Raw genomic sequence first — 24,554 nt, 5'->3', positions numbered from 1 at the left:
AATTTATAGTTTATAAAACTAAGAACGCCATTCTGGCCAGGGGAGACGATGTATTTGCCCTGCAGAGAACACTGCTTTAACGAACATAAAAGTTATTCTATTAGCAATTACTCAATTATTCAATAAACATGAGCATCTATCCTAATGGTCAGAAAGAGACTTCTATGTTTACTTGAAACTAAGAGTGTCTGCATCCTTCCATCTAAAACAGTAACTCAGACCTGAAACATTAAAAAGACTGTGTGTTGACAAGTTTTGCTTGAACTTAAATAGCTAATGGGCTGATACAGTAAGTGCATGTACCAGTAAGAGAAATGACAGAATTTAACCAGCATATAGCTCACACTCAAAAAATATAAGTATATGCTGCTGAATTAACTTTCCAGGTGTCCTTTATACAGACAGTGTGGGGTGGAAATAGCTCTAAACTGGCCCTGCTTAAAGGAAGCATAATGTGAGCCTCTTGTGTAATTTTAAATTTTCTAGTAGCTGCATTTTAAAAAGTAAACAGTGACAGGTGAAATTAAGTTTAGTTACGTATTTAACCCAATATTTAAAATGTTATTCAACATAGAATCGATATATAAAATGTTACCAATTTTACATTACTTTCATACCAAGTCTTGAAAATCCAGAGTGTGTTTTACGCTTAGAGCCCACCTCAATCTGGACCAGCCACGTGCGGGTATGACACTGAACACAGCAGTTCTGGAGGGGGACAGAGGTGGAAATCCAATCCCAGTGTTGGCGCTTTTTAACTGAATGGCTTTCGTTTCATCTTCTGAAAGATGGAGATAATAAGAGCTACCCTGCAAAGCTGCTGCTGTGAGAAACAGCTATTTTGTGCCTTGCACACAGTAGGCTCCTGACAATTGAATGCCATTATTATATCAATTACTTAAATGACTGAATAGTTCAGTAATAGAAGCACTGAATTATTAATATCATACAAGGCCTTTTTGCAGAGCAAAAATAACCATACCACATACACAAACAGACAAAAAATTTTAAAAAGTAGCTCTAGGATCAATAGTTCTCAAATTTTACAAGGAAGGTGAACTGCTGGGTCTAAGCATAGCTCTACTTTTTTGGTTCAGCTTCAAATATAATTGAAGAACCATAAACTTCACATATTCGATGAATTTGAACACACGTAAACACCTAGAAACCATCACCAAGATCAAGATCACGAACATACCCATCATTCCCAAAAGTTTCCTCGTGCTCCTCTGGAATCATTCCCTCCCAACGTCCTGCCCCAGGCCATGTGTGACCTGCTGTTTCTATAGATTAATATGGATTTTATATAATGGAATCACATAGTATGCACACATTTTTGGTCTGGCTTCTCTCATGCAGCATGATTTTGAAAGATTCATCCACATTATTGGATATATATATATATACACATATACACACATACACACACACATATATACACACACACACACACACACACACACATCCAATATATATACCAAGAGTTAGTCATGTATATAAATATATATGTATATGTATACACACACACACACACACACTCACACACATATATATATACACACACACATATACATACACACACACACACCGAGAGTTCATCCTTTTTATTGCTAGGTACTATTTCATTGTATGGATATCCCATAATTTGTTTACCCATTCAAAACTTCTGATGGACCCTAGGGTTATTTCCAGAATTGCCTCAACATTTGATGAAAACGGATTAACCGTGTATGTTTGGGTTTATTTCTAAACTTACTTTTCTGTTCCACTAATCTGTTTTTCTTATACCAAATGCCAGTTTTGATCACTGTAGGTTTACAGGTAGTCTTGAAATCAGGTAGGGTAGGTCTTTCAACTTTGCTCTTTTCTTTCAAAACCATTTTGCTATTATAGGTAACTTGCACTTCCACAGAAATTTTAGAATCAGCCTGCAATTTCTATCCAAAATAAAACTACAGGAAGTTTGATTGGTATGTTGAATCTACAAATCAATTTGGGAAAAATGCCACATTAGCAACAGTCTTCCAATCCATGAACATGGTCTATCTTTCCATTGACTTACATCTTCTTTAATTAATCTCAGCAATGTTTTACAGTTTTTAGGGCTTAAGTCTTACAAGCCCTTTGTTATTCCTGAATATTTTATGTTTTTTTGGTACTATGGCAAATTGAATTATTTTTACAATTTCATGTGACAAGGGTTTGTTGCTGATATATAAAAATACAATTGATTTGTATTTCTATTAACCTAATATCCTGAGACCCTGCTAAATTCATTTGTTAGTTTTAGTAATTGTTTTGTAAAGTCCTGGGATTTTCTAAGTAAACAATCATGTCATCTGCAAATATGGATAGTTTTATTTCTTCTTTTCTGATTGTTATGCTTTTTCTTGCTTTTCATTATGACCAGAATCTCCAATATGGTGTCACATAGGAATGGTGAAAACAGGCAGTTTTTCCTTGTTCCTGATCTCAGGGGGAAAATTTAGTCTTCCATGTTCCCGTAGTTTTAGACTTTTGATATTACTGTCAAATTCTTCTTAAGGAAAGAAACCAACTTAAATTTCCACAAAGGGTGTGAGAGTCTGGTCACTGAGACTGCACTCCTTGGTGATAAGGCAGAGCCTTTCAAAGATTAAAAGGGAGGCTGCCCAGAACAACACTGTGTTTCCATTTATCCAGAAATTCTGAGTAACTGCTCTCCTCCCTGTTCCTCTAACACCCTGGATAATCCCTGTCATCTTACTCTTAACAGAGCCCTTTCACACGACTTACTCTGGTGGATGTTGTTGGTGTCCCTGCCAGGCCCCTTCACGGGCTGGTGCATCCATCCTTCGGCTGCAGGGAAGGCTGGCCGAGAAAGGCTCACAGCTGCCCTTCCCCTGAGCCCTGAAGGACTAAACCAAAGCCCGGGCTGGGGGCACAGCCAATGACCGAATGACACGAGAGTGCAAAAGGCCGGCCCCCAGACCATGTGGTATAGGACTCCTCTTCTATGAAGCATCCAGAACAGGCACATGTATGGCAACAGAAAGTAGACTTGTAGGGCAGGGACGGAGGAATGGGTAGTGACGGCTGAAGGATGCGGGGTTTCTTTACAGGGCCATGCAAATGTTCTAAAACTGACTGTGGTGGCCAGTGCAAAACTCTGTGAATGAACTCAAAACTGCTGAAGTGTACGCTTTAAATAAGTGAACTGTGTGGTATGTTAATGGTAGGTTGTGTCAATAAAGCTGTTACGGTGCAGTGGGGGAGGGGAAAAGAGGGAATAATGACCACAATAGTATTTTTTTTTGGAAGACCTACTATGGGCCAGGCATTGTCAACAAGTCTCATCGTGTATATTATTTTTAATGTTTCCCCATCCCTAAAATGGACTACTGTACATGGGGATTGGGGGTCGTGGCCCCCTGCCTCAAGGTGGGTCCACCTCTGTGGGGTGACTCTTGCTCTGGAGCTCTGGCTGGATCAGGCTGAAATCCTGAGCACGTATCTTTGCTTAGCTTTGTCGCCAGCCCTGTCCTGTGTCGTCACTTCCCTGCTCCAGGGAGCCTCCCTCGTATGTCTGACGAATCCGTGTCTCAGGCTCTGCTTCCACGGACACTAACCCAGGGAGGTCAGCTGCACCTCCTGACGCCTCTAGTACTCTCTCTGGGAGTCCTAGGGCTGCCCAAGGGCTCCCGCCACCACCCCCCCCAACACCGAATTCTCACACAGCCCCACCCACTTTAAAAATAACAAAGACTGGGGTGCCTGGGTGGCTCAGTTCGGTTAAGCGTCTGACTCTTGGCTTCCGGCTCGGGTCATGATCTCATGGTGTGCGGGTTTGAGCCCCGCAGAGGGCTCCATACTGATCATGTGGAGCCTGCTTGGGATTCTCTCTCTCCTCTCTCTCTCTCTCCCTCTCAAAATAAATAAATACACAAACTTTTAAAAAAATAAAATAAAAATAACGGCTTTCTATTAAGAGCCTCAGCTTGCTCTGTTCAGTGGTTTTTAAACTTCCTTTCCACTGTTCATCTCTACTGTGCTCCCTGCCTTAGGAGAGCAGCTGAATAAGCTATGGCATACACACAGCGCGGCTGGAAGGAAGAATCAGGAAGATCCCCACGAGCTGATACGGATGACAGCCAAGAAAAATTATGTGAAGGAAGTGCAAAAAGCGTATACAGTAGGCTTTCGTTTGTGTCAGACGGGATAAACGAACAAACACACGTGATGCATGCAGCTTACCCTCAAATACATCAGAAAAAAAAAGATACATATTTGCCATACCTCTCACAAATAATAAACAAAAGAAAGCAACTGGGGTAAAATGCCAGATAAATCTGGGTGAAAGGAATACAGGTTTTCCTTTCACTTGCAACTCTTCTATAAGCCTTAAAATATTTCCGAATAAAAAGTCCGAAGAAAAAAAGCAAGGCATGTTAAAAAATACAATCAGATATTATAAAAATACAAGCATGAAAAAAAAAAAAGGAGGGTCAGGAAAATGTCAACTTTCTCTTCCCATGTGAGTTTAGTGTGTACTGTGCGGATAATGTGAATGTCTATATTAATAATACAGGTACCAGATACGGGTCTATGGCAATGCATATATATACACACAAATCCACGATTTCACAAAAATGAGATACTCTACGGGTTTGCAACTTGCTTTTATGCACTCAACACTGTATCTCTTAATTGTTTCACTCAGCACACACAGCTTGACCCTCCATAAAAGCCTGAAAGCTGTATTTCCAAGATGTAAACATCCAGGCTGTCAGCTGATCGTTGTGTATTTTAAAGCGGGAGGTCGGGCAGGTTCAGCGCCCTTCGGCCCTGCAGGTACTCGGAGGAACTGAGAGTTAGCACAGCTTCTCAGAGAGCCCCGGGAGGACCTGGGAGCACACCGCTCCTGGGAGGAAGAAGTCTCATCGCCCAGCCACTGTGGCGGGTCTCGGGGGAGAGCCCACCCGGCCCCGTGTGCCGCAGGATCACCGGCACAGGGACAGACCCCCAGGCGAACGGAGCACCAAAGCCAAGCGGCGCTGCCCAGGGTGAGCGGTGCACCGTCTCCTACAGGAGCTGGGACCCAGCCTGCGGACAGATGGGGGTGAACGGCCACAGCCGGCGGGTGACGACTCCATTCGTGCCTCCCCCTCTCCTGGGGGCACTAGGTAACTCGCCGACATCTGGTTCGCTCAGGCGTTTGCCCAGATGTCTGCTCCACGTGACGTGAAACATGTGGCTCGGCGGACAGACCCACAGCCTCCTCTCCCCAGAGAGGACTGAGTGGGAATGAAGGGCCAGTTGTTGAAATGACCTTCACTCAAGGCCAACTCATCTCTGCCCTATAACCGCAAGAGGTTTTTTCTTTCTTTTGGAAAAAATGTACTCCCGTAAAAAAAAACAAACAAAAGTACACTTTCCTTGCCTCGCTTCAGTAATGGTCAACAGAAATGACAGTGTTCCCTGCCCAAGGCTTTTCTTCACTCAAACTACAGGAAGGTGAGAGAAGCGGCCCCGAGGACACCGAGGGCTGTGCATCTTCGGCAGAACCAGGCTGGCAGTGGATCCAAGAGCCCCGCAGAAGAGCAGCTGGGGAGAGAGCCGCTGGTCATCACGTGGACACCCACAGGGGCCCGGTTCCCGTCTGTGACATGACGTTTCCACTTCCACTGCTGCACCGACCTGCCCACGCTTACGCAAGGACATGAGCCTTCCCGGCCTTTGGGGCACCTGAGCTACCACGACCCAGGCCGGCACCTGAGCTACCACGACCCAGGCCGGAGAGCAGCCCGCTGTCTGCAGGTGCCGGGCGGCCCCCACATCCAAAGCCCAGGGAGGAGGGTCGCGGTGTAGCCCCACCTCCCGCCGTGAACTTGAGGATTCACGATACACCTCCAAAATTCAGGCTCACCTCCTGTTTACCCACATGGGAGGCTGTGCTCAGCTTTTCCATTTAATTTTTCCCCTTCCCGACGACACGGCAATTCAAAACCTGCGTGGGATTCTCAAGAGGAGGGCTGCGTTTTATTAATACTAATATTTGGTTGCCAAGAAAAGCAGTGGCAGCTGGGGGTAGGGGCCAGGGGGATGTGGGCTTGAACCTCAGACTGCTATCACCAGGCTGTGTGAGTGGAGCCTGTCCACCGACCTCTCTGAGCCTCCCGTTTTGTCACTCGGAAGGCATAACCAGCGACCACCCCCAGGGCCACTTTGAAGATCAAGAGAGACTCACAGCCGTGTCCAAGGCTGCATGGCAGGAAGCTGCATGTGACGGACTCGGGCAGCGCTCAATAATTATACCTTCCTCTCATCCTTCTCGAAACATCTGATCAGAAGATCTTTTTTTCCATTTGCACAAATTACATCTTTTTTCGCTATTCATAATTTCCTCTTTATTTTTAAAAGAAGATGGTGGGCTGGTGAGATGGGAGTGTGGGGCACACATTAAGGTTTCAATCCAGAATGGACAATTTTCTAGATTTCCATTACCCGGCTTCCATGCCCTATCTTAAACACAGCTGTCAGGACAAATGGCTCATTAAAAAGATTGTTTTGACTGACGGCATGTTCATGTATCAAACTGGAAATCCATCCAAAAATACTCGGGGGAGGTAGACAGAGGTGGCAGCCAGCCGTGGAATGGAGAGGCTCTGCAGGGTGTCGAGCATGAAACTTGCTGGGGAAAAGGTGCTCCAGCCTGGACTCGAGACAGGGAGGTCTCGGAGGGGAGCAGCAGCCACTGAGATGGGAGGGGGCCTCAGGAAAGTCAGCTTCTGGGTCAATAACCAGAGAAAGAAAGGTGGCCATCAGGCAGATCGGCACGGCACGTGCCAGAAGAGTGAGCTTTTCCATGAGCCCTTTACCTGGTGGTCTTCCCTGGGGAACTGGCCGCGCCCTTGTCTTCCTTCGGGACGACCACTGCCTCCGTGTGACCTCAGCCACCCGACCCCGCTGCTGACGACTCCAAGCCATTTCCCAGCCCAGACAGTTGTTGGACCGAGTCGAGGATCCCTCTTTCCAAGGTCCCTGCAAGCAAAGGGCAAACTTGACTCACGCAATGCTTTCGCCCCCAACACCTGCTCCTCCTCTCGTGGGCTTCCCCGGGCGGGCATGCAGTCACCTGCTCCATGGACACAGGCCATGTGTCCCACTGCTTTTCTGCTAGAGCCCGCTCACAGCGCTTTCGGCTCTGCACCCCCAGGACAGTCTCTGTGACTGCCGGTTCCCCTTGTCTTCCTGCCTTCCTGGCCGCCCTCCTCTCTGTCCCCAGATGTGTCAGGACGACAGCGGCTTGAAGAAGTAAAAGGTACGTTTGGACTTACGATGTATTTATCCATCTCACATAAATAAAGGAGGCGGGTGGTCAGGGTGCATACAGTTTCGCTCAAGGATTTCACCAAATATGTTTTTGTGTTTGTGTTTTGTGTTTGCAGGTTCCTTCTGTTTTTCTGCTCTGCCATTCTCAGCTTATGGCTTTGTCCTCAAGACAGCATGATGGCTGCAGGGCTTCCAGACCCTGTGTCCACATTCCAGGCAGGAAGAAGAGAGAAGGGCCAGCCAAAAGCTGTCCAGGAAGCCCCAGGGGCTAGATTCCAGGACAGAGACAAGCAGTCACACTAGGTGTTGAGGGGTCTGGCAAGGCGTATTTTCAGCCTGTCCCACTGGCATCCTGAACAAATCCAGGTTGGGAAAGAAAAAAGTGCATCGTGGACACACCGAGCAAGGCTGTTCCTTCTAAAATGCAAAACCGGACTGACATAAAACCTTTCCGTGCTTCTTTAACACCTGAGGGTCCGGATCTCGCTCCTGTTACACACCACCAAACATCTCGAGTCCTGCTCTACTCACCAGTGGTTTCAAGGCCAGCGTCCACACGCACCAGGCTGTTGTGGGGCTCTGGGCTCAGCTCACGCTCTGTCCTGTGGTTTGAATGCCCCCTTCCTGCCCACATCTGCCTGGTGAGCTCTTACCCTTCAAGCCCCTGCCTGCTCAGCTCCTTGAGGAAAGCATCCTGGCCCAGCTGAAACAAGCTGATTCTCCTTCCTCCTGATTCTTGCACATTCCCCTACTTGCATCCTGCGGGTTCTTGCTTCCCACCTTGGTATCCCCTACTGGTCTGTGAGGACAGAGGGCAAATCTATTTAACTGGATACCCATCCTCAGAAGGAAGAGAATAGAACTGCTGCTCTATAAATGACTGTTGGACAGATGGACGGTGAATGAGTATAGGAAACTTGAGGCAACTCATAAGCTGTGTGTTAGGAGGTGTCCTGGAGGAGAAATTCCAAACTCCCCATTTTGTCAGTGTTACCTACAGAGGAGTAGAGTTCCGGCATTTTCCGATCTTACAAAAGAATTACTGTGTTCCTCGTCAAAGAAGGCCTGATTATTACTAACAAGAGGGTGGAAGACAGAGACAGAGAAATGAGCACGGATTCGGAATCATGTCTTGTCACTTAAATGCCACATGACAAGCTACTTTACCTCCCTGAATGTCCATTTCCTCCATTTTCAAAAAGGGATGCCAACAGATCCCTCATGGAGTCGCTGTGAGTTTCAGAGATGATGGGTTTAATCCTCAGCACAGGTTCACTGCACGCTGGAAACACAACGCTTTTCGGCACTGTCCCTGAAATAAGGTGTGAACGTGGGTTCTTTCTTCCTTGCCACAGGAGGCGCGGCTGGCCACTTTTAATACCATGCCCCTCCCTTTTTCTCTTTGATGGAAAAAAATCCTGATTTTGTTCCGGGAAATATCCTCCTCCAGGAGGTCATGGGCTTCCTCCCAGAGCCAAGGTCACGGCCGTGGTGGTAAATGTCCTCCTACGGCCACTAAGTGATGAACTTGGAATTGGTCTGTGGCCCAGGTCTGGATATGAAGCTGTGGGAAGAGATCTGCCGGGGTCCTGGGAAAGGTTCTGCTTCTTCTCAGAAGCCCCCTCTCACTTCTGAATGTCAAGTCCAGAACTATGGCAGCCATCTGAGAAAGTTCAATCGGAGGAAAAGGCTGCGTGGAGTGGCGGGTGGGGGGCAGCAAGGAGAATCAAAGCAAGATCCTGGTCCCCGAGTTGGCCTGGCTGAGAGCCTGAACCATGCCCAGCCTTCTACTGACATGAGATAAGAAACTTCCTTACTCTCTGCAGTGGGCGAGTTGGGACTTTCCCATAACAGCCAAAAGGAACTAACACTACACTATACATTTTAGGACAGTAACTCTCCTTTTGGGGTGACCAATAATCCACTTTCAAACACTATATCAACTGGCTTTTGGAAGCTCTTACAAAATAAGAGACTTCACTTGTTCTCCAACAGGTCCCAGGATGGTTCCTTGATAGGGTGGGACTCTATTAGAGCACTATTTTGTCAGTGACCTTCCTGACATCCTTTCTCCGGCTCGCGAAATTGCTTTCTCAAGCATCATGCATTCAGTAGGACCGAGGCGTGGACCCAAGGCAGTGCAGTGGCACAGAGGAGGGGGAAGGTGGCTCAGTAACCTCAGGCCACGTCTGTATGACAACTCAGAGGCAATTTGGAAGTGAGAAACAGATAACACACATCAGAGGCAGAGTGTGTCAATAAAAGACTCAAAACACGGTCAGTCAAAAACAAAGGAAATCTTTTCCTCCCTCAGATCTTAAGCTTTTCACATTTAAGATTAAATGTGGAAAGTGCTAAGTGGCATAATTTTTTGAAACAAACTGATGGCTCTGTAACTATTATCCTTATTCATGTAAGAGTCAATGGTGACTGATCTTACATACCTGGACCAGGGGTTGTGAAACTACAGCTCAGGGACTGTTTTCTTATAAGGTGTGGGAATCAAGAATGCTTCTTAGCCTTTTAAATGCCTATAGGTAGGTTTATTTAACCATCTATGTAATACTCTTAATTTTGCCTGTTGGCCCACAAAGCGTAAAATATGTACTATCTGGCCATTTACAGAAACAGTCTGCTAACCCCGATCTAGATACCACTACAGGGAATCTTTTAATTCTCTTTTCATTTTTGGAAAAACTTAGAAGATTCAGATGAGTACAAAAAATAATGTAACATTTATAATACCACCACCCACAGATAACAAATATTAACATCTTGTAATGTCTGCTTTCACAGTTTTTAAGAACGAACAAATTACAATTATATAATTACAGGGAGATCATGACCTAAGCCGAAACCAAGAATGGGACACTTAACCGACTGAGCCGCCCAGGAGCCCCAAGAAAGAATTTCTTAATAACAAGAAAATGCTAATGAATAGACTGTTTATGAACCAAGCCCCTACGAAAACAAAACAAACAATGCCCAAGCTGTGCACCCGGGCAGAGGCACCTCTGTGTTGAATCACAAATCATACTAAAGACAGGGGACTTCATAAAGCCAATGAAAGTGACACTTGGGGAACTGCCAGAATCGGGAGAGGGGAAGTCATCAACATGTAAGGCTGTGGCAGAAGAAACACACACACGTGTACACACGGGAGTTCCTGAGAAGGGCAATAATCAGATTACTGAGGATTCAGAATCAGACCCTTAGGAAAACTGATGAAACCTGTAATTATTTTTCTCTCATGCAAAAAGGACCCTCTGCTGTCAAAAGCAGGATGCTGTCGAACAATTATTTTAGTCTATTCAGACCAAGGAAACCAAGTCTACACTTGATTCATTCCTTATGCATTCCAAGAGTTGGTGCATGTTTGCAACAACAAACAACAGTTTAGCAAACACAAGCTAAAGTAAAATGGATTGCCATGATTTGTCTCTTTTTGCAAAATAATGTCTCAAATCAACCTTTATCTTTATTTCATCACAATTTTCTAAGACCTACGTTCCCCACATTTTTAACAATTTTTTAAGTCTGCTTACTTATTTTGAGAGAGAATACATATGCGCACGAGGTAGGGAGGGGCAGAGGGAGGGAGAGAGAGAGAGAGAGAGAGAGAGAGAGAGAGAACCCCAAGCAGATTCTACACTCAGTGTGGAGCCCAACTCGGGGCTCCATCTCACAACCATGAGATCATGACCTGAGCTAAAACCAAGTCAGATGCCTAACTGACTGAGCCACCCAGGCACCTACAGTCCCCATTTTTTAAGTGAGCTTTTTCTGGTACCCATGATCCTCAGCTAAGAGCCTCCCTGGACTTGTATCCCAAGGGAGCCAGCCAGGGTACAGGGGTGGCACGGACCCCTCCCTGTTTTGTCTGCAGAAGGCATAATTCACATGCTCAAGGTCAAAGGACGAGCTGAGAAGCTCACTCTGGAAGAACGACCGCTGCTTGCCGAGGCCAGAGGGGCATCTCACACCCGGATGGACTCCCCGGAACCTCGCTCCACGGACCCCTCAGACGGTGCGGCTCCAAGCCTCCCTGTTGAGGCGGACCAGCTCCTTCCTGGGTTAGCCCCCGCAGAAGGGCAGGTGCAGAGTGGAAGTGGGGGTGAGCAGGTGGGCAGGCCCCAGCACATGCTGGCCTGGCGCCTTGCTTTCCTGCCGTCAACACCTGTGCCCGATGCGCACTCTGCTCATTACGCCGACAGCAGCATGGCTGAGAGGTCAGAGCGCTGGGGCAGGTGCCCAGCTCGGCCACTTCCCAGCTGTGTCTCTCTCTTTTCTTGTCTATAAAATCAGAGCAGCGGGACCTGTACTGTTGACACGCACTCATAGAACTGTGCTGTAATATTTAGTGAGTGGTAATTACTATGACACGAATGTAATGTTAATTGTGCTGTAAATGGCTTATGAAATAAAACTAGTACTGAGGAGGTTGGTTACCCTGTGGTTTCTAGCACCCACTGGTGGCACATCAGGGGCTGTTGCGGGGACATGGGACTCCAGTGTGGTGGGCAGAGGAATAGCACGGTGCCTAACATGGTTAGGAATTCTGGGGTCCTGACTCTGGCAATACTCCAGCAAGCCAGCAGTGGGCAGGGGTGTGACCTTGTGGAAAGGAGAAGATACATTCCCTACGCTTCTCTTTACCGAACGTGAAGTCACTCACAGTATCCTCAGGGTAATGATGTTAACGGCAGTAAGACGGATAACCCCAACGGCACTTTTGTGACTGAGCACCCGCCGGGAGCCAGACACTGTGTCAGGGAACTGGATTAGCTTATCTGATGCCCACAAAAACCTGACATAGTACTACCTGCTTCACAGCTCTGTGACCGGGACAGGTGATTCCACCTCCTGGACTCAAGTCTGCCCGTCAGTAGCAGAGACAGAACACGGACACCTTGCGGGGCTGTTGTGCGGGCTGTGGTGACAATGAGCATGGCCACTGACGATACCATCAGTGTAAAACTGAACGTGACCCAGGGCACCTGGGTGGCTCAGTCGGTTAAGCGTCCGACTTCGGCTCAGGTCACGATCTCACCGTTCGTGGGTTCAAGCCCCGCACTGGGCTCTGTGCTGACAGCTCCGAGCCTGGAGCCTGCTTCCGATTTTGTGTCTCCCTGTCTGTCTGACCTTCCCCTGCTCATGCTCTCTCTCAAAAATAAAATAAAGATTAAAAAAAGAAAAAAGATGGAACATGACCCATGGCTCTCAGGAAGCTTGTTCATCCTCTCCCTTTCTCAGCAGAAAAGCTGCTCTACTAGGTGTCTTCACTGGCATCTGGGAGGGAGCGAGACTCCACCCCCCCAAGAGAGACACAAGCACAGGCCGAAAGGCCGCACCCAGGCAGGGTGACCCAGCAGGAGGTTCATGGCTAAGGTAGCATCGCACCTGCCCTGGACATGCCCCCTCCCACCTGGGCATCGTTACTGCAGGGAGCTCCTTTCCGAGGCTCCCAGTGCGGCACAGGGTAGTGCTCTGTGTAAGACAAACACCAGAGAGAAGGGCCTCTCCTTCTTCTCATGTGTCTGTAATTTAAATTTAAAGATGACTCAGAAGCCAGACAGCCTCTGTGTGTGCTCAGCTCGCCCACCTGTACTAAGGACAGGTCACAGGGTCCTCCGCGTTGTTATCCAAAGGGGTGCCATTCTTTCACCTCTAAATCAATCATCAACATGCCAATGTTTTTGTTAAGTAAAATGAGAACACAAAAACAAAAACAAAGCAATCTCTAGCTTATTTTAAATAACAGTATTCTAAATGTTCACTTATATTGTTGGCCACGGTGGGGGCAAATACCTCTTAAAGGAAAGTGAGTCCAGTACCTAAAAAGTACCTTCCCAGAACCAGTATGGGAAGTCAGAGTGTTTAGCTAAACTAGGGATATTTCAGTTTCACAAAGGAATCCCACTGCTCATGTGAAAATGACATTGCTATTTAAAAAAAAAAAAAAAATGACCTAAAAAGAGAAGAGACAGTGTTTTGATTTCATAAACTTAAAACAGTCGCTGCTGCTTCCCATGCACTTGTGCGTTTCTGAAAGGCCACGATGGGGTTCTTCGATAGGATTTTATCATTTTTAGCTTGAGAGGGACCCACCATGCCGCAGAAGGAACCGCGGTCTGTCATGTTCATTACCCTCCACGGTGCCTAGCCCCGGGCCCCTGCTACTTGTTGAATGAGTAAATGTTGACTTAGCTCTGGAAACCAGCAGCACACAGTTACACACGCCAGATTCTCAATTTATAAATATTTACAGTCAGGACTTGATTTCGACTTTAATTAGCCCAACTGTTAAGGATACCTCCACAGTGAGAAATGAAACCCATCCCGTGGCACCAGATGCAGCTTCGGCAGTTGGGCTCTTATCTCGGTTTAGCGTGAACGACGTGCAGACATCCAGTGACTAAAGCATGATGGTTTAGGGTGAACTGATCAAAACAGAAAACAGATCCAACCTGGGAAAATGAATTCAAGACCAAATATAACTTAAAGAGGGTAAATTTCCTCAAGCTGCTAGGCCCCCAGAAACTCTGGATTCTACAGACGCTGAAAAAAGGATAGGTGATGTGTTCTCACTTGAGAGTTGGTGAAACTTTTTAAAAAATGTTCATTCATTTTTGAGAGAGAGAGAAAGTGCCAGTGGGGGGAGGGGCAAAGAGCGAGACAGACAGAATTTGAAGCAGGCTCCAGGCCCTGAACCGTCGGCAGGGACGTGGGGCTCAAACTCACGAACCGTGAGATCATGACTTAAACCAACTGAGACACCCAGGTGCCCCGAGAGTTGGTTAAGAAAACAACCACTAGGATCCTTTTTTAAAATACAGTTTATTTTTTTTTAATTTTGTAAATGTTTATTTATTTTTGAGAGAGAAAGAGAGAGGGAGGGAGGGAGGGAGGGAGACAGAGAACCCAAAGCAGCACCGTGCTACCAGCACAGAGCCGGACTCGGGGCTCAAACTCACGAACCGTGAAACCATGACCTGAACCGAAGCTGGACGCTCAAACGATTGAGCCACCCAGGCGCCCCTTAAAATGCATTTTAAACAAAGGGCACTGTGGGATGGCTGCCATTGTCTTGTGGACACATTTGCTAGATTCAGAAAAACCTGCCTATGACAGCGTGTATTCACAGGTGTCTTCAGCAACGCATCAACTGGTTTAGAAAAAGTAATGGGGAGTCAAATTCTGTCACTAAATTCCAAAGGAATTTTTCCATCTAGTTGAGGGCTTCCCTGCCTCTGATAAAAGCAAACATAGCAAGTATTCCTTATCCGCACTGAAAAATCTCACAGTCCTTGAGACACGGTCCATCTTCCCGCACATCCCAGGAGCTAAGAAACTTTCTGTCTAGCTTCACTTCCCGTAGTTTGTATTAGAAGAAGAGTTGCTAATTGCTTTCTTTCGCCACTTACAAAGTCAGGTTGGCACGTGCCTCTCCTCGAGGGGAGATTCTCGCACACGCCCTCTCGAGGAGACCCTGCCCCTCCCGCCGGCATCCCAGGGCGAGAGGCACCGCCTATGGATAAAGCCAGACCCTGCGTCAAGCAAATTTGCCGGCTGTGGGCTCGTGGTGGGGTCCAGGGTCATCTCATGACACACAGCCCTTCGTGGAGCACATACTGTGTCCCCGCGTCACTTCAATCTGGTGCTCACACCAACCCTATGAGGCTGGGACCAGAGCCCCCATTTGACAAGTGAGAAAACTAAGGCAGAAAGATGTCGGGCAGCTCATGTGAGGCCATGCAGCTGGGGAGGGCCACCAAAGGATCTGAATCCGGGTCTGTTTGAAACCCAAGCTTGCCTGCCGCCCTGTGCTGTGATATGGCCCCATCGCTCCCGCTGGTGCACACCTGCTCTCCCTACACCACCTCCACGAGTTCGGCCCTACCCGCATGGTAATGGTGCTACTACTGACGATTTTTACCTTGAAGAGCCACTTATGTATTTTTTCAAACACATGTTAAAATAAACACCCAAGTGCTGGACTTAAGTGCCCCCAGGTCACCTCCCACAGGGACCTCCAACGGGGCATGCCTCACCTGGGTGTGTCCTCCATGGAGGAACCTGAGGCTCGCTCTGGGCGGACCCTTCAGCGGGTCAGGCAGCTGCCGCGGTGGGGTCACCAGAAGCATGCTGGAGTTAGACGCACGCACGGTGTGGACACGGTCTGAGGGCAGGGCAGGAAGATTTCTCTGAGCCAAAGGCGGGGAAAAGTACGACCCGCCAGCTCACACCTGGCTTTTGTAAGTAGAGTTGTGCTGGAACAGGGCCACGCTCATTTGCTTATGTATGTCTGTTACTGCTACAAAGGCAGAGCTCTGCGGTTGCCACGGAGACCACAGCCCAAAGTGTTTACTGTGTGCCCCTTGGCAGAAAAAGTTCACCAAGATCCCGCTTTACGTGATACATTTCCCATCCAAAGCTCAGTTTGCCAACACTGATCCACAGGTAGTATCGACATTATCTATGATTCTGCTGATAAGTATGTGAATCAAATCTAATTCCATTCCACTTAGCCAATATTTGTTTATTGACAGGGCAACCACATGACAGTTTTGGCCAGAGGCTGGGCTTACAGAGGTGAATAAAGCTGGGATTCCATTTTTGGAGGAATCAGGACATAAACAAATAATCTCAATACAACTCAGAAGGACATCAGAGTAGAATCAGACGTTTTATTTTTCCTACAAAGTGGACCCTGGAAACCCGACCATTTTGTTCTTTCAAACTTTGAAATTTTCAAATGATAATTATGGGCTAAGATCTCTTTCTCTCTCCAGTTTTTTTTTTTTTAAAGGAATAAATACTGGAGATGAAACTATTTCTGTGAAATTACTCATTAACTTTTGCAGGAAAGATCAACTTATTGGAATGTTTCGTAATTGCCAAATTCGCTCTGGGCTCCCTACTACACAGTTCTCATCTCTATGTTGAGAATGGAAAAAAAAAAAAGGTATCGAGACATCAAGGGAGACGAGGTCAGTTAAAAGAGCCAGACTTTTGTTTTTTAAGATTGAGTTCTTAAATTGGAATCCGTATTAACTAGGTCACAAATTAACCTTTTGCTGAAAAAGGCATGAGGGACAGAGACAGTGGTTGCGTTCAACCACGATTTCATTATCTACTATCTGTCTTTGCAACTCAACTAGGTATCAGGTGAATTAAGGGGAAAACCAATTTCTACATCCCGTGGATGTGATGAAATTGATTATCCTCAGGCAGTACAAAGGAAGACCGAAAATAACGGGTGCAGCTCCCCATCTGTGCGTCTGTCCTGCCCTGATAACTGTTTATTTGCGCTGGCTGTTGACGACGCTTTTGTACCACACAAAGAAGGTTTTTCACTGAGCTTCAAAAGGAGAAACAGAATGCATCCGTTTCTAGGGAAACCTGAGTGGGGAGGCTCGCAGGCTTGGATTCATAGAACGCATCCCAACACACACGGTGGCCCATTGTATAGTAACACCCCTCCTCCTCATTTACCTCATCCCGTTTGAAAAATTAATGCAACAATGAGAGATGATTGTTGATGTTCGTTATTAAATCATTTATTCATCCCACACAATGATTCAGAATTATTCATTAAGCTTGCTGGAAGGAAGCTGGGTTTTACCTCCATGGTGGTTTGAGGAGGGATGTGCTCTTTAAAAGGATATTTTATAACAACACAATTATCATAATTAAAAGCTACCCTGATATTCTGATGAGCCTTTGACATATTTTTGAGTACCGGCATTTTAACTCAGGGAGATAAAGGAGACTGGAATAGCACGAGGGAATAATATTGCTGTGGGGGAAAAGCTGGAGGCAGCATTAAACAGCAGCATCACCCCCAATTTGATCACGGTCTTGAAGTTAATGAATCTTATGAAATGTCACTTGAACTCTGGCTTTCCCAAAGGAGTCCAAGAATTACAATGCTGTGAGCTGAGCGATCTCTGGGATCATGAGTCATGGCTGCACACATTCCCTAGGAGAGACAACCTATTCATGCTTTCACCCTAAGCAGATCACTCAGCCTGCCACTGAGCTGGGTCCACATCCGGCATGGATCTCTTCTTGACATTGCCCTTGGTTTGCTGTGTGTGTGGAAGGCCATAAAGGAAAGGGCCAGGCTTGGTAAGCCACTAAAACTGACAGGTGACAGCAGGAAGGACAACTGTCTCTGCTTTTCCCTGGTTAAGCAGGCTTAGGTGAAGTTCCTAACGCCAGTGGCCAACAGGACTCCGTCTCATACGTGAAGGTACCTGGTGTGAACAGTGGGGGGCCAGGTGGGAAGAGAGAAATTGGCTGCTCTATGAACCTGGAAAGCCAGCAACAAGGGAGGACATCACGCAGAAACGAAAGGCTTGGACGTATGCTCGATCCTTGGAACGCACCTTGAAAAGCTCTATGCCCAGGAGCTCCGTGACAGCACGACCCTGGTCTCTGTGGCCAGCATACAGTGGGTGCTAAGCAAATAAATCGGCTGTGTCAGTCCTTCATTCACTCTACAAACACGGATGAGGCACTGACTAGGAACTGACCTGAGCCAGGCGTCCTGAATGCAGAGATGAGCACAAGAGCACCCCCACACTCAAGGAGCCCAGTCTAGCGGGTGACTGAGATAAATCAACACAAACGAGTCTGCTGGGATCAAGGAGAGCTGAGGAAGAACCCAGGGCAGGGCTGGGGGCACCTCACGCAGAAGGTGCTGAAGGGGAGTAGCTGGCCAGTGAAACGGGAGAGTCAGAGACAATGGGGAAGAGTGGGGAGCTGGCTTTGCCCTGGGGCTGAGGGGGGCCAGAAGGGTGGGGGGCTGGAGAGCTGCCACTATGGCCCAGATGGTGGCCTCAAGAGGTGGACAGTCTAGAGAGATGTTAAGGCACTGGAAATACCGGAGTCTTCTGGGCCGGGCGGCCCTACCGGAGATGGACCCGGCAGCGTTCCAGAGCCTGACGCCATTAAGGCTGGAGTAAGACTAGTTCCTCTGCTCAGTCTCACGCTTAGCAAGCGAGCTCCTGACTGGAACGTGGCTTCCCATGTCGTTCTGCCCACGGGAAGAGACTGTGCCGTCGGGGCGGAGGGGAGGGTTTCAGCCGGGCTTTGCATCAATCGATGGGCATTCTGGTGGTAGACCCCCACCTCTGTGAGCCGGGGCAAGTGGAGCCCAACTCCAAGACCCGGACCAGCTGGGGGTGTGCTGAGAGCTCGCGGGGCCGCAGGCCCGAGGGGGAGGTGGCTGGCGCATCCCAAGTACCCCGCCGCCTTCCGGGCCTCCTGGTGGGTGGGCAGGAGGCCTCCCCGGAGGCTGCCTGGTTAGAGCCGTGGGCTCTCTCTTTATAAATGCCTACAGGTCTCAACATCGGGGGTGCCAGTGGGCCGCACGTGCACACGCCACTCAAGAACGTGGTTGACAGGAACAGGGAACAAAGAGCGGCCACGGGGATGGCATTTACATCATTTAACATTTGATATGAAAGGAATCACTTCTCTCTGGCATTAAATGTTCTCTCTGACATTATTCTCTGTTACAAAATAGTCTCCACGGTGGTGCTGATGCCATCTTGACACTTCATTTCCTTGTCATCAAAATGGTTTTCTGCACCAACTCAAGCATGGCATGAAATTTCAAAGGCCTCAATAGAAGTTTTCCAACTTCATCTCCATGGAACAGTTGGATAATGTCTCCAATTATGCAAGCCTTTTGTAAAATGTCTCAAAAATACAGAAGGGCCTATTGTACATTTAACAAGTAAATGCGAACACATTTAAATGCTCGAAGATGAAAAGAAGAGTATAAGAAATTTTGTTTTTTTTAAATGAACGTGTGCTATGGGGTCAGGCCGCCACCTCCCTCTCCCTATCTCCTAACAAACAAGTGATGTATTCAAATTTTAGAAGCATTTGACGAAGTACACTCTGGAAAGATCTGAAAGGAGGCATTAAAACCAAAACAAGAGACACAACAGTTGTCAAAACCGGAATCCTGCCGTCACTGGTCATGCAGGGAATCGGCTTGGGACGACCCATTTCACAGGACAGAAACACTACAGGTGCTGCAGGGAGGAGAGAAGGAGGTGTGCGGACCAGTACGCCGTCCGAGGGCTTCACGGTGTGTGTGTGTGCGTGTGTGTGCGTGCACACGCACGTGTTAAATACGTGATTCGCCAAACATTTACAGCAGGTTAAATCTGACTAAATACATTTCTGTCTCTTCGATCTGGGGGAGAGTTTAGTCCCTGTTCTAGGAAAAGTGATGAGGCTCCAGGACACCCACGTCCCAGGACTCCCCGGGGTTACATCCAACACTGGTAAAGCCTGGCTCTTGAAGATCACCTGCCGTTGGGCAAGTTGGTGCTTCACAGAGGTATGAGAAGAGATGACGCTGGCATCATCCCTTCTCCCTGGGTCGGTACAGCCACACTCAGACCCCGTCCAACCCCAATAACCCCACACCTGCGGGACCCCCAACCTCAGCTGCCAGCAGCTGCCACAACCTCACTACTTGGTAGGCCAGGGGCTACTGGAATGCTTTACAGGCCCCTTCTCCTTTAATCCTCACACCCACCCTGTGAGAGACCTCCTTCTGCTACTCCCACTTGACAGATGAGGACAACGAGGCTGGAAGGCCAGGCGGCTCGTCCAAGGCCACAAGGCCAGTGAGCGGTGGAGCTGGGGTCAGAACCCAGTTCTGTCCAAAGCCCCCTCCTCTCTCTGCCTTGCCAGGCTGCGGGGGGTAGGGGTGGGGGTGAGGCGGAAGAAGGATCTGGAAGCCTCCTCTCTAGATGGCCCTCCCCACCAGCCCCCGGGGTCCAGGGCGCTACCTGCTCGGACGAGCTTGTCAGCCACCTCCCTGCGCACAGACTTGGTGAGGTTGAAGTAGTCGTCGTCCTCGTCGATGCTCTGGAGGAAGAGCGGGATGTGCTGGAAGACGATGGCGTGCTGGCACTCGCGCTGGCCCGCGACGCTCAGCTGCTGGTCCAGCCACTGGTCCTGCGCCTGCTTCAAGGCGGGGCACCGGGAGGCATCGTACCAGAACTGGGAGTTGAGCACGAGGCACAGGACGCCCCCGACCCAGAAGCTGAAATAGTCGTCCCCCCAGGTCCGCTGGAACTCTGCCACGGTCTCGGGCGTGGGGGCGTTGCCCAAGTCGTGGTTGCCACTGACCAGCACCAGCGGGATGTCGCTGTCCACGCGGGCCAGCACCCGCTGCAAGTCCGCGGTCTGCTCCTTCCGCCAGGGCGTCCCTGCAAGAGTGAGGGTCACGTCTGAAACGGCCGTGGCGGTTCATGCATTTACTGACACAAGAGAGTACGATCTAGAAATACACGCAACCAGGTGCGTGAAACTGCAAATGGTATGTTAGAAGCAAATCAACAAGTGAGGCGGGACCTCTGGCCCGCTTCCCTCAGGGCGCTGTGGAAATTCAGAGTCTAAGTGGCCGTCTGCCCCAATGTTGCTGACTGGGAGATGATACAGAGTTATTCTAATATTAAATATTAGTGAGGCTTAATTTCTTTTATTCAGATGAAAAACAGTTGTGGCTTTTCTGTCCTCTCTCAATGGATCATCACGTGTGCCCCTATCGTGTGTGCACGCTTTGAAAGCTAGTCCCAAACCAACTGCTACTTAAAGTTATTCTTACCGTACGCATGGCCTTGCAGACTGTGTGAGCACTTGTACCGGAAAAATTCTTACAAATCAACTGGCCTGTGCATTTGGCCAAACCCCGCTCCCCCATGCCCCATACAGGGGAAGAGGTACTTTATATCCTACTAGTAGTGTGAAAAAGGGCACGGGCTCAATGTCTTTTTAAAAATTTTTTGACGTTCGTTTATTTTTGAGAGAGAGACAGAGTGCGTGCAGGGGCGGGGCAGAGAGAAAAGGGAGACACAGAATCCGAAGCAGGCTCCAGACTGTGAGCTGTCAGTACAGAGCTGGATGTGGGGCTTGAACTCACAAACTGTGAGATAGGACCTGGGCCGAAGTTGAAGGTTTAGCCAACTGAGCCACCTGGGCACCCCTCGATGTCTTAAATATTGTGTCTCACTCCGTCCTACCCCAGACACACAGGATTCAGTATGGAGATGATGATTTGGACAGAGAGTTGTCAAGTAAGTGGGAACCCTCCTTCACATTCCTGGTTTTCCCACTTCCTGCCATAATGTATTAATACTTTAATGAACAGGATTTGAAATGACCAATGCCATTCTGGATCTGGTTTTGGTTGTTTTTGTTAGGTTTGGTTTCCTGAGCCCCTCTGTGCTAATTCATGCAACAAATATTTATTGAGTACTATGTGTAAGGCACCGATTTCGTTACCGGGGCAGGCCGTGAGCCAAAGAGACACGAATCTTTCCCTCCCAACAGGGGAGTCAGACAAGCGATCCAGCAGATGACAGGCGCAACACCATCCGTATCACGTGTTGTGAAGCGTTACTGAGGAAGGCAAAGTGGGTGAACGACAGAATTCCTGTACCACGTTCGTCCTGAGGAACACACTCAATACTATGCGTAAGGAAAACAATGAGAGAAAACAGCGGCCAGCTTCCCCAGGGATGGCGAAAATGCACCTGAAAAACCTTGCCATGAGCAGACAAAAACTATACCCGACATTCTGTGTCCGTGATGAATTTAAAAGCAGGCAAAAGGATCTCTACAAAGTGACTGCAGCTAAGAAGGAGGACCAAATGCAGAGAGGAATTCAGGCTAGAGGGCCATAAAATAGGCAGGCGTGACGCAGGAATGGGAAGAAACAGACTCGAGAGAGAAATAGAGGCAAGAGAGAAAACCGTTTCAGAAGTTCCAACTACAAGAAATTAGCAGTACCAAGATTTCCTTTACAGCCGACTAGATGCCAGTTTTTCTCAGTCTCCCGTGTGAGCTTGGAAAGAATGTGCACTCTCTAACTGCGGAATATGGGGCTCCGCGCATTGCCACCAAACTTGGTCAAGGTGTGATTCGAATCTCCGGTGCCATTCATGACTCCTTGCTTTTGGCCTGCTGATCCGTGTCACTTTCAGAGACTTGGTTAAGTCTCCACTGTAACTGTCACCTGTTCCGTTTCTCCTTGTGACTATGCCAAGTTTGGTGTGCATTTAATTTTAGCGATGTTGTTGGGATGGGTAAGTTCAGAATTTCCCTATCTCACTGAAACAGCTTTATAATTCATTCTAATAAAATAAATAAAAAGTAAATAAAGAGGCAGATCTACACTGACGCAACAGAAAGATCATTAATATATTAAGTAAACACATGGAGGAAAAAGTCACATGTCAATTTTTAAAAGGCTAACACATATTCACATATGGTGGACGAAACTTCTCCAAAGACGTAAAGAAAACTATTAACTCTGGTTAAATCTGGGAAACAAGTAGGGAGGGAGGGAGACTTCCACATTCAGTTTAAAATCCTTTATACTACGTTTTAAAAGTTCCTTCCTTCCTTCCTTCCTTCCTTCCTTCCTTCCTTCCTTCCTTCCTTTTTCCAAGCTTACATATACTAGTTTCCATTTTTATTTAAAGAAAGAAAAGTGTTTTTTTGTTTTTTTTAAAGGTGATTTTAGTTCCAGGATCCTAAGGTTTAAAGAAGATCCAGGAGCTATATTTTGTCAGCTGCATCCCAGTCAAGCAGCTGCATTTTGAAGCAGTCCCAATTTCTGGGATGAGGGGAATTGGTTTGGGGAAGAGGTGAGCTGGCTGACTGCCACAGGAGGAGTTCTTCAGGGGAGAAGCAGGTCCTGCCTGGCACCAGGGACCAGGAAGGCCCTCCCTTGGTGGTGCTGGGCATTAGCTTACAACCAATGTCTGCCTCCTCGCTCTTCTGGACTGGTCCTGGGTCTCCTGGTTTAAAGGGACTGACATTGCTTGTTTGGCTAAACCTGGACTGTGGACATCTGTGTTGACTATACATAACCCCCTCTAAGACCCCATTGTTCAGTTCTTTTCCTACCTCAACAAACAGGGAGGATGACTCCTTTATGATCTTGAACGTGATAAACCATTTCAAAGGAACTCCATAAACCAGCGCCAATCTTTCCTTAACCGGTTTCCTAAAAACCCCAAAGCCACCACGAATGTTCTCTTCTTTCCATTCATGCAGACTTGGGGATACTTATCTGGCACTTACTATATGCATCAGGCACTGTTTTAAGGGCTGTACTCGCATTAATTTGGTTTGACAACCAGTGGGGGAGTCAGGATTTGAACTTGGGGCTCCAGCTCAGAGTGCTGCCTCTGATTACAGTCTCTTGGTCACAAACTAAGATCCTAGCTTCCAGGGTGACTTCTCTCAGCCGTCCTGATCCATAGGACAAGGACTTTATAAGGCACTGGGATGCAGAGAGTCTCCCATTCGTGATTTTCAAAAGGCATTTCATCACGACCCTTCACATACTGACACAAATGACGTTTGATCAGCTAATGACCATACACAAAAAAAACACCTAAAAGAAAGGCTTAGTCAAAACGGGGAAAGGAGACCCTGCCTACAAGCCATCTATAGTGAAGAGCTGTGAATTAGACACAGTAATAGGATGTTTGTTTCCAAACTTCGGAGGGATCCTGCTTTAGAGGAAACCACAAATACCCCCAATAAACTGTTAAAAAAAACCCAAAAAACAAGAAACGCATCTTCCCTGGATCCCTTCAGTCAAATATGAGCCTCTCTCATGAAGCTTTTCCAGAACCTTCTATATTCCTCACGTGGAGGCACAGTATGAAGGTGGGGTCTAGGGCACCTCGGTTTGGTCCTTGACTCTTGCCTTTCACAAGCCATGTGGCCTTGGGTGACTCACTTGGTTCCTCTGAGCCTTGGTCTCATCGTGTATGAAATGAAGATGGTGACCTCCATACCTCAGAGGGCAAGCGTAAGGATTCGTACCAAGACCACGATTTTCAGAGTTTGTACAAACAGGGATGCAAAAGCACTGGCTGTCTTCCCTCTACCCCAACACCCGAATGTACTGAATTCTCCATTTTTGACTCATGACTCAAAGTGTGCACACAGCAATCAATAAATCATTTCTGAAGGAAAGAAAACATTCCCCAGGGATAGAAAGAATTTTTAGGTAAGAATTTAGAAGCGATGAAGTAACTTCTCGATTACAAAAAGCCAACAAGCTTAAGGAAAACACTTGCATTATTTTCAACATGCTTTCTTCTGTGTGTACCAGAATGTCTTTAGGGTCAGGACATCAATAACCCCTTAGTATTATTAACATAGCTGCTAGTATATCTTAAAAGTAGGTA

The 24,554-nt window shown here is 47.6% G+C and overlaps 1 protein-coding gene across 10 annotated transcripts in view; it reads right to left on the bottom strand.

Annotated features, from left to right (window-relative positions):
* The window catches only part of CPPED1 (calcineurin like phosphoesterase domain containing 1), a 100,763-nt gene that overhangs the window by 12,163 nt on the left and 64,046 nt on the right, over positions 1 to 24,554 (bottom strand). For 2 of the 10 annotated variants that reach the window (XM_042971382.1, XM_042971381.1), the window contains exon 3: positions 20,130 to 20,552. The exons of 1 other annotated variant lie outside the window; for it this stretch is intronic. In XM_042971382.1, coding sequence (XP_042827316.1) covers positions 20,130 to 20,552 — 423 coding nt within the window. Of the gene's footprint in view, positions 1 to 6,370; positions 6,768 to 6,857; positions 7,021 to 8,478; positions 8,624 to 20,129; positions 20,553 to 24,554 lie in introns of those variants that run through there. 7 more of the 10 variants (XM_042971377.1, XM_042971378.1, XM_042971380.1 and 4 more) reach the window with 7 other exon arrangements.

This window comes from Panthera tigris, chromosome E3 (assembly GCF_018350195.1).
Source record: "Panthera tigris isolate Pti1 chromosome E3, P.tigris_Pti1_mat1.1, whole genome shotgun sequence".
Classification (NCBI taxonomy): Eukaryota; Metazoa; Chordata; class Mammalia; order Carnivora; family Felidae; genus Panthera; species Panthera tigris.
Note: the sequence above shows the minus strand (reverse complement) of the source record. Positions and strands in the feature narration are given on the sequence as shown.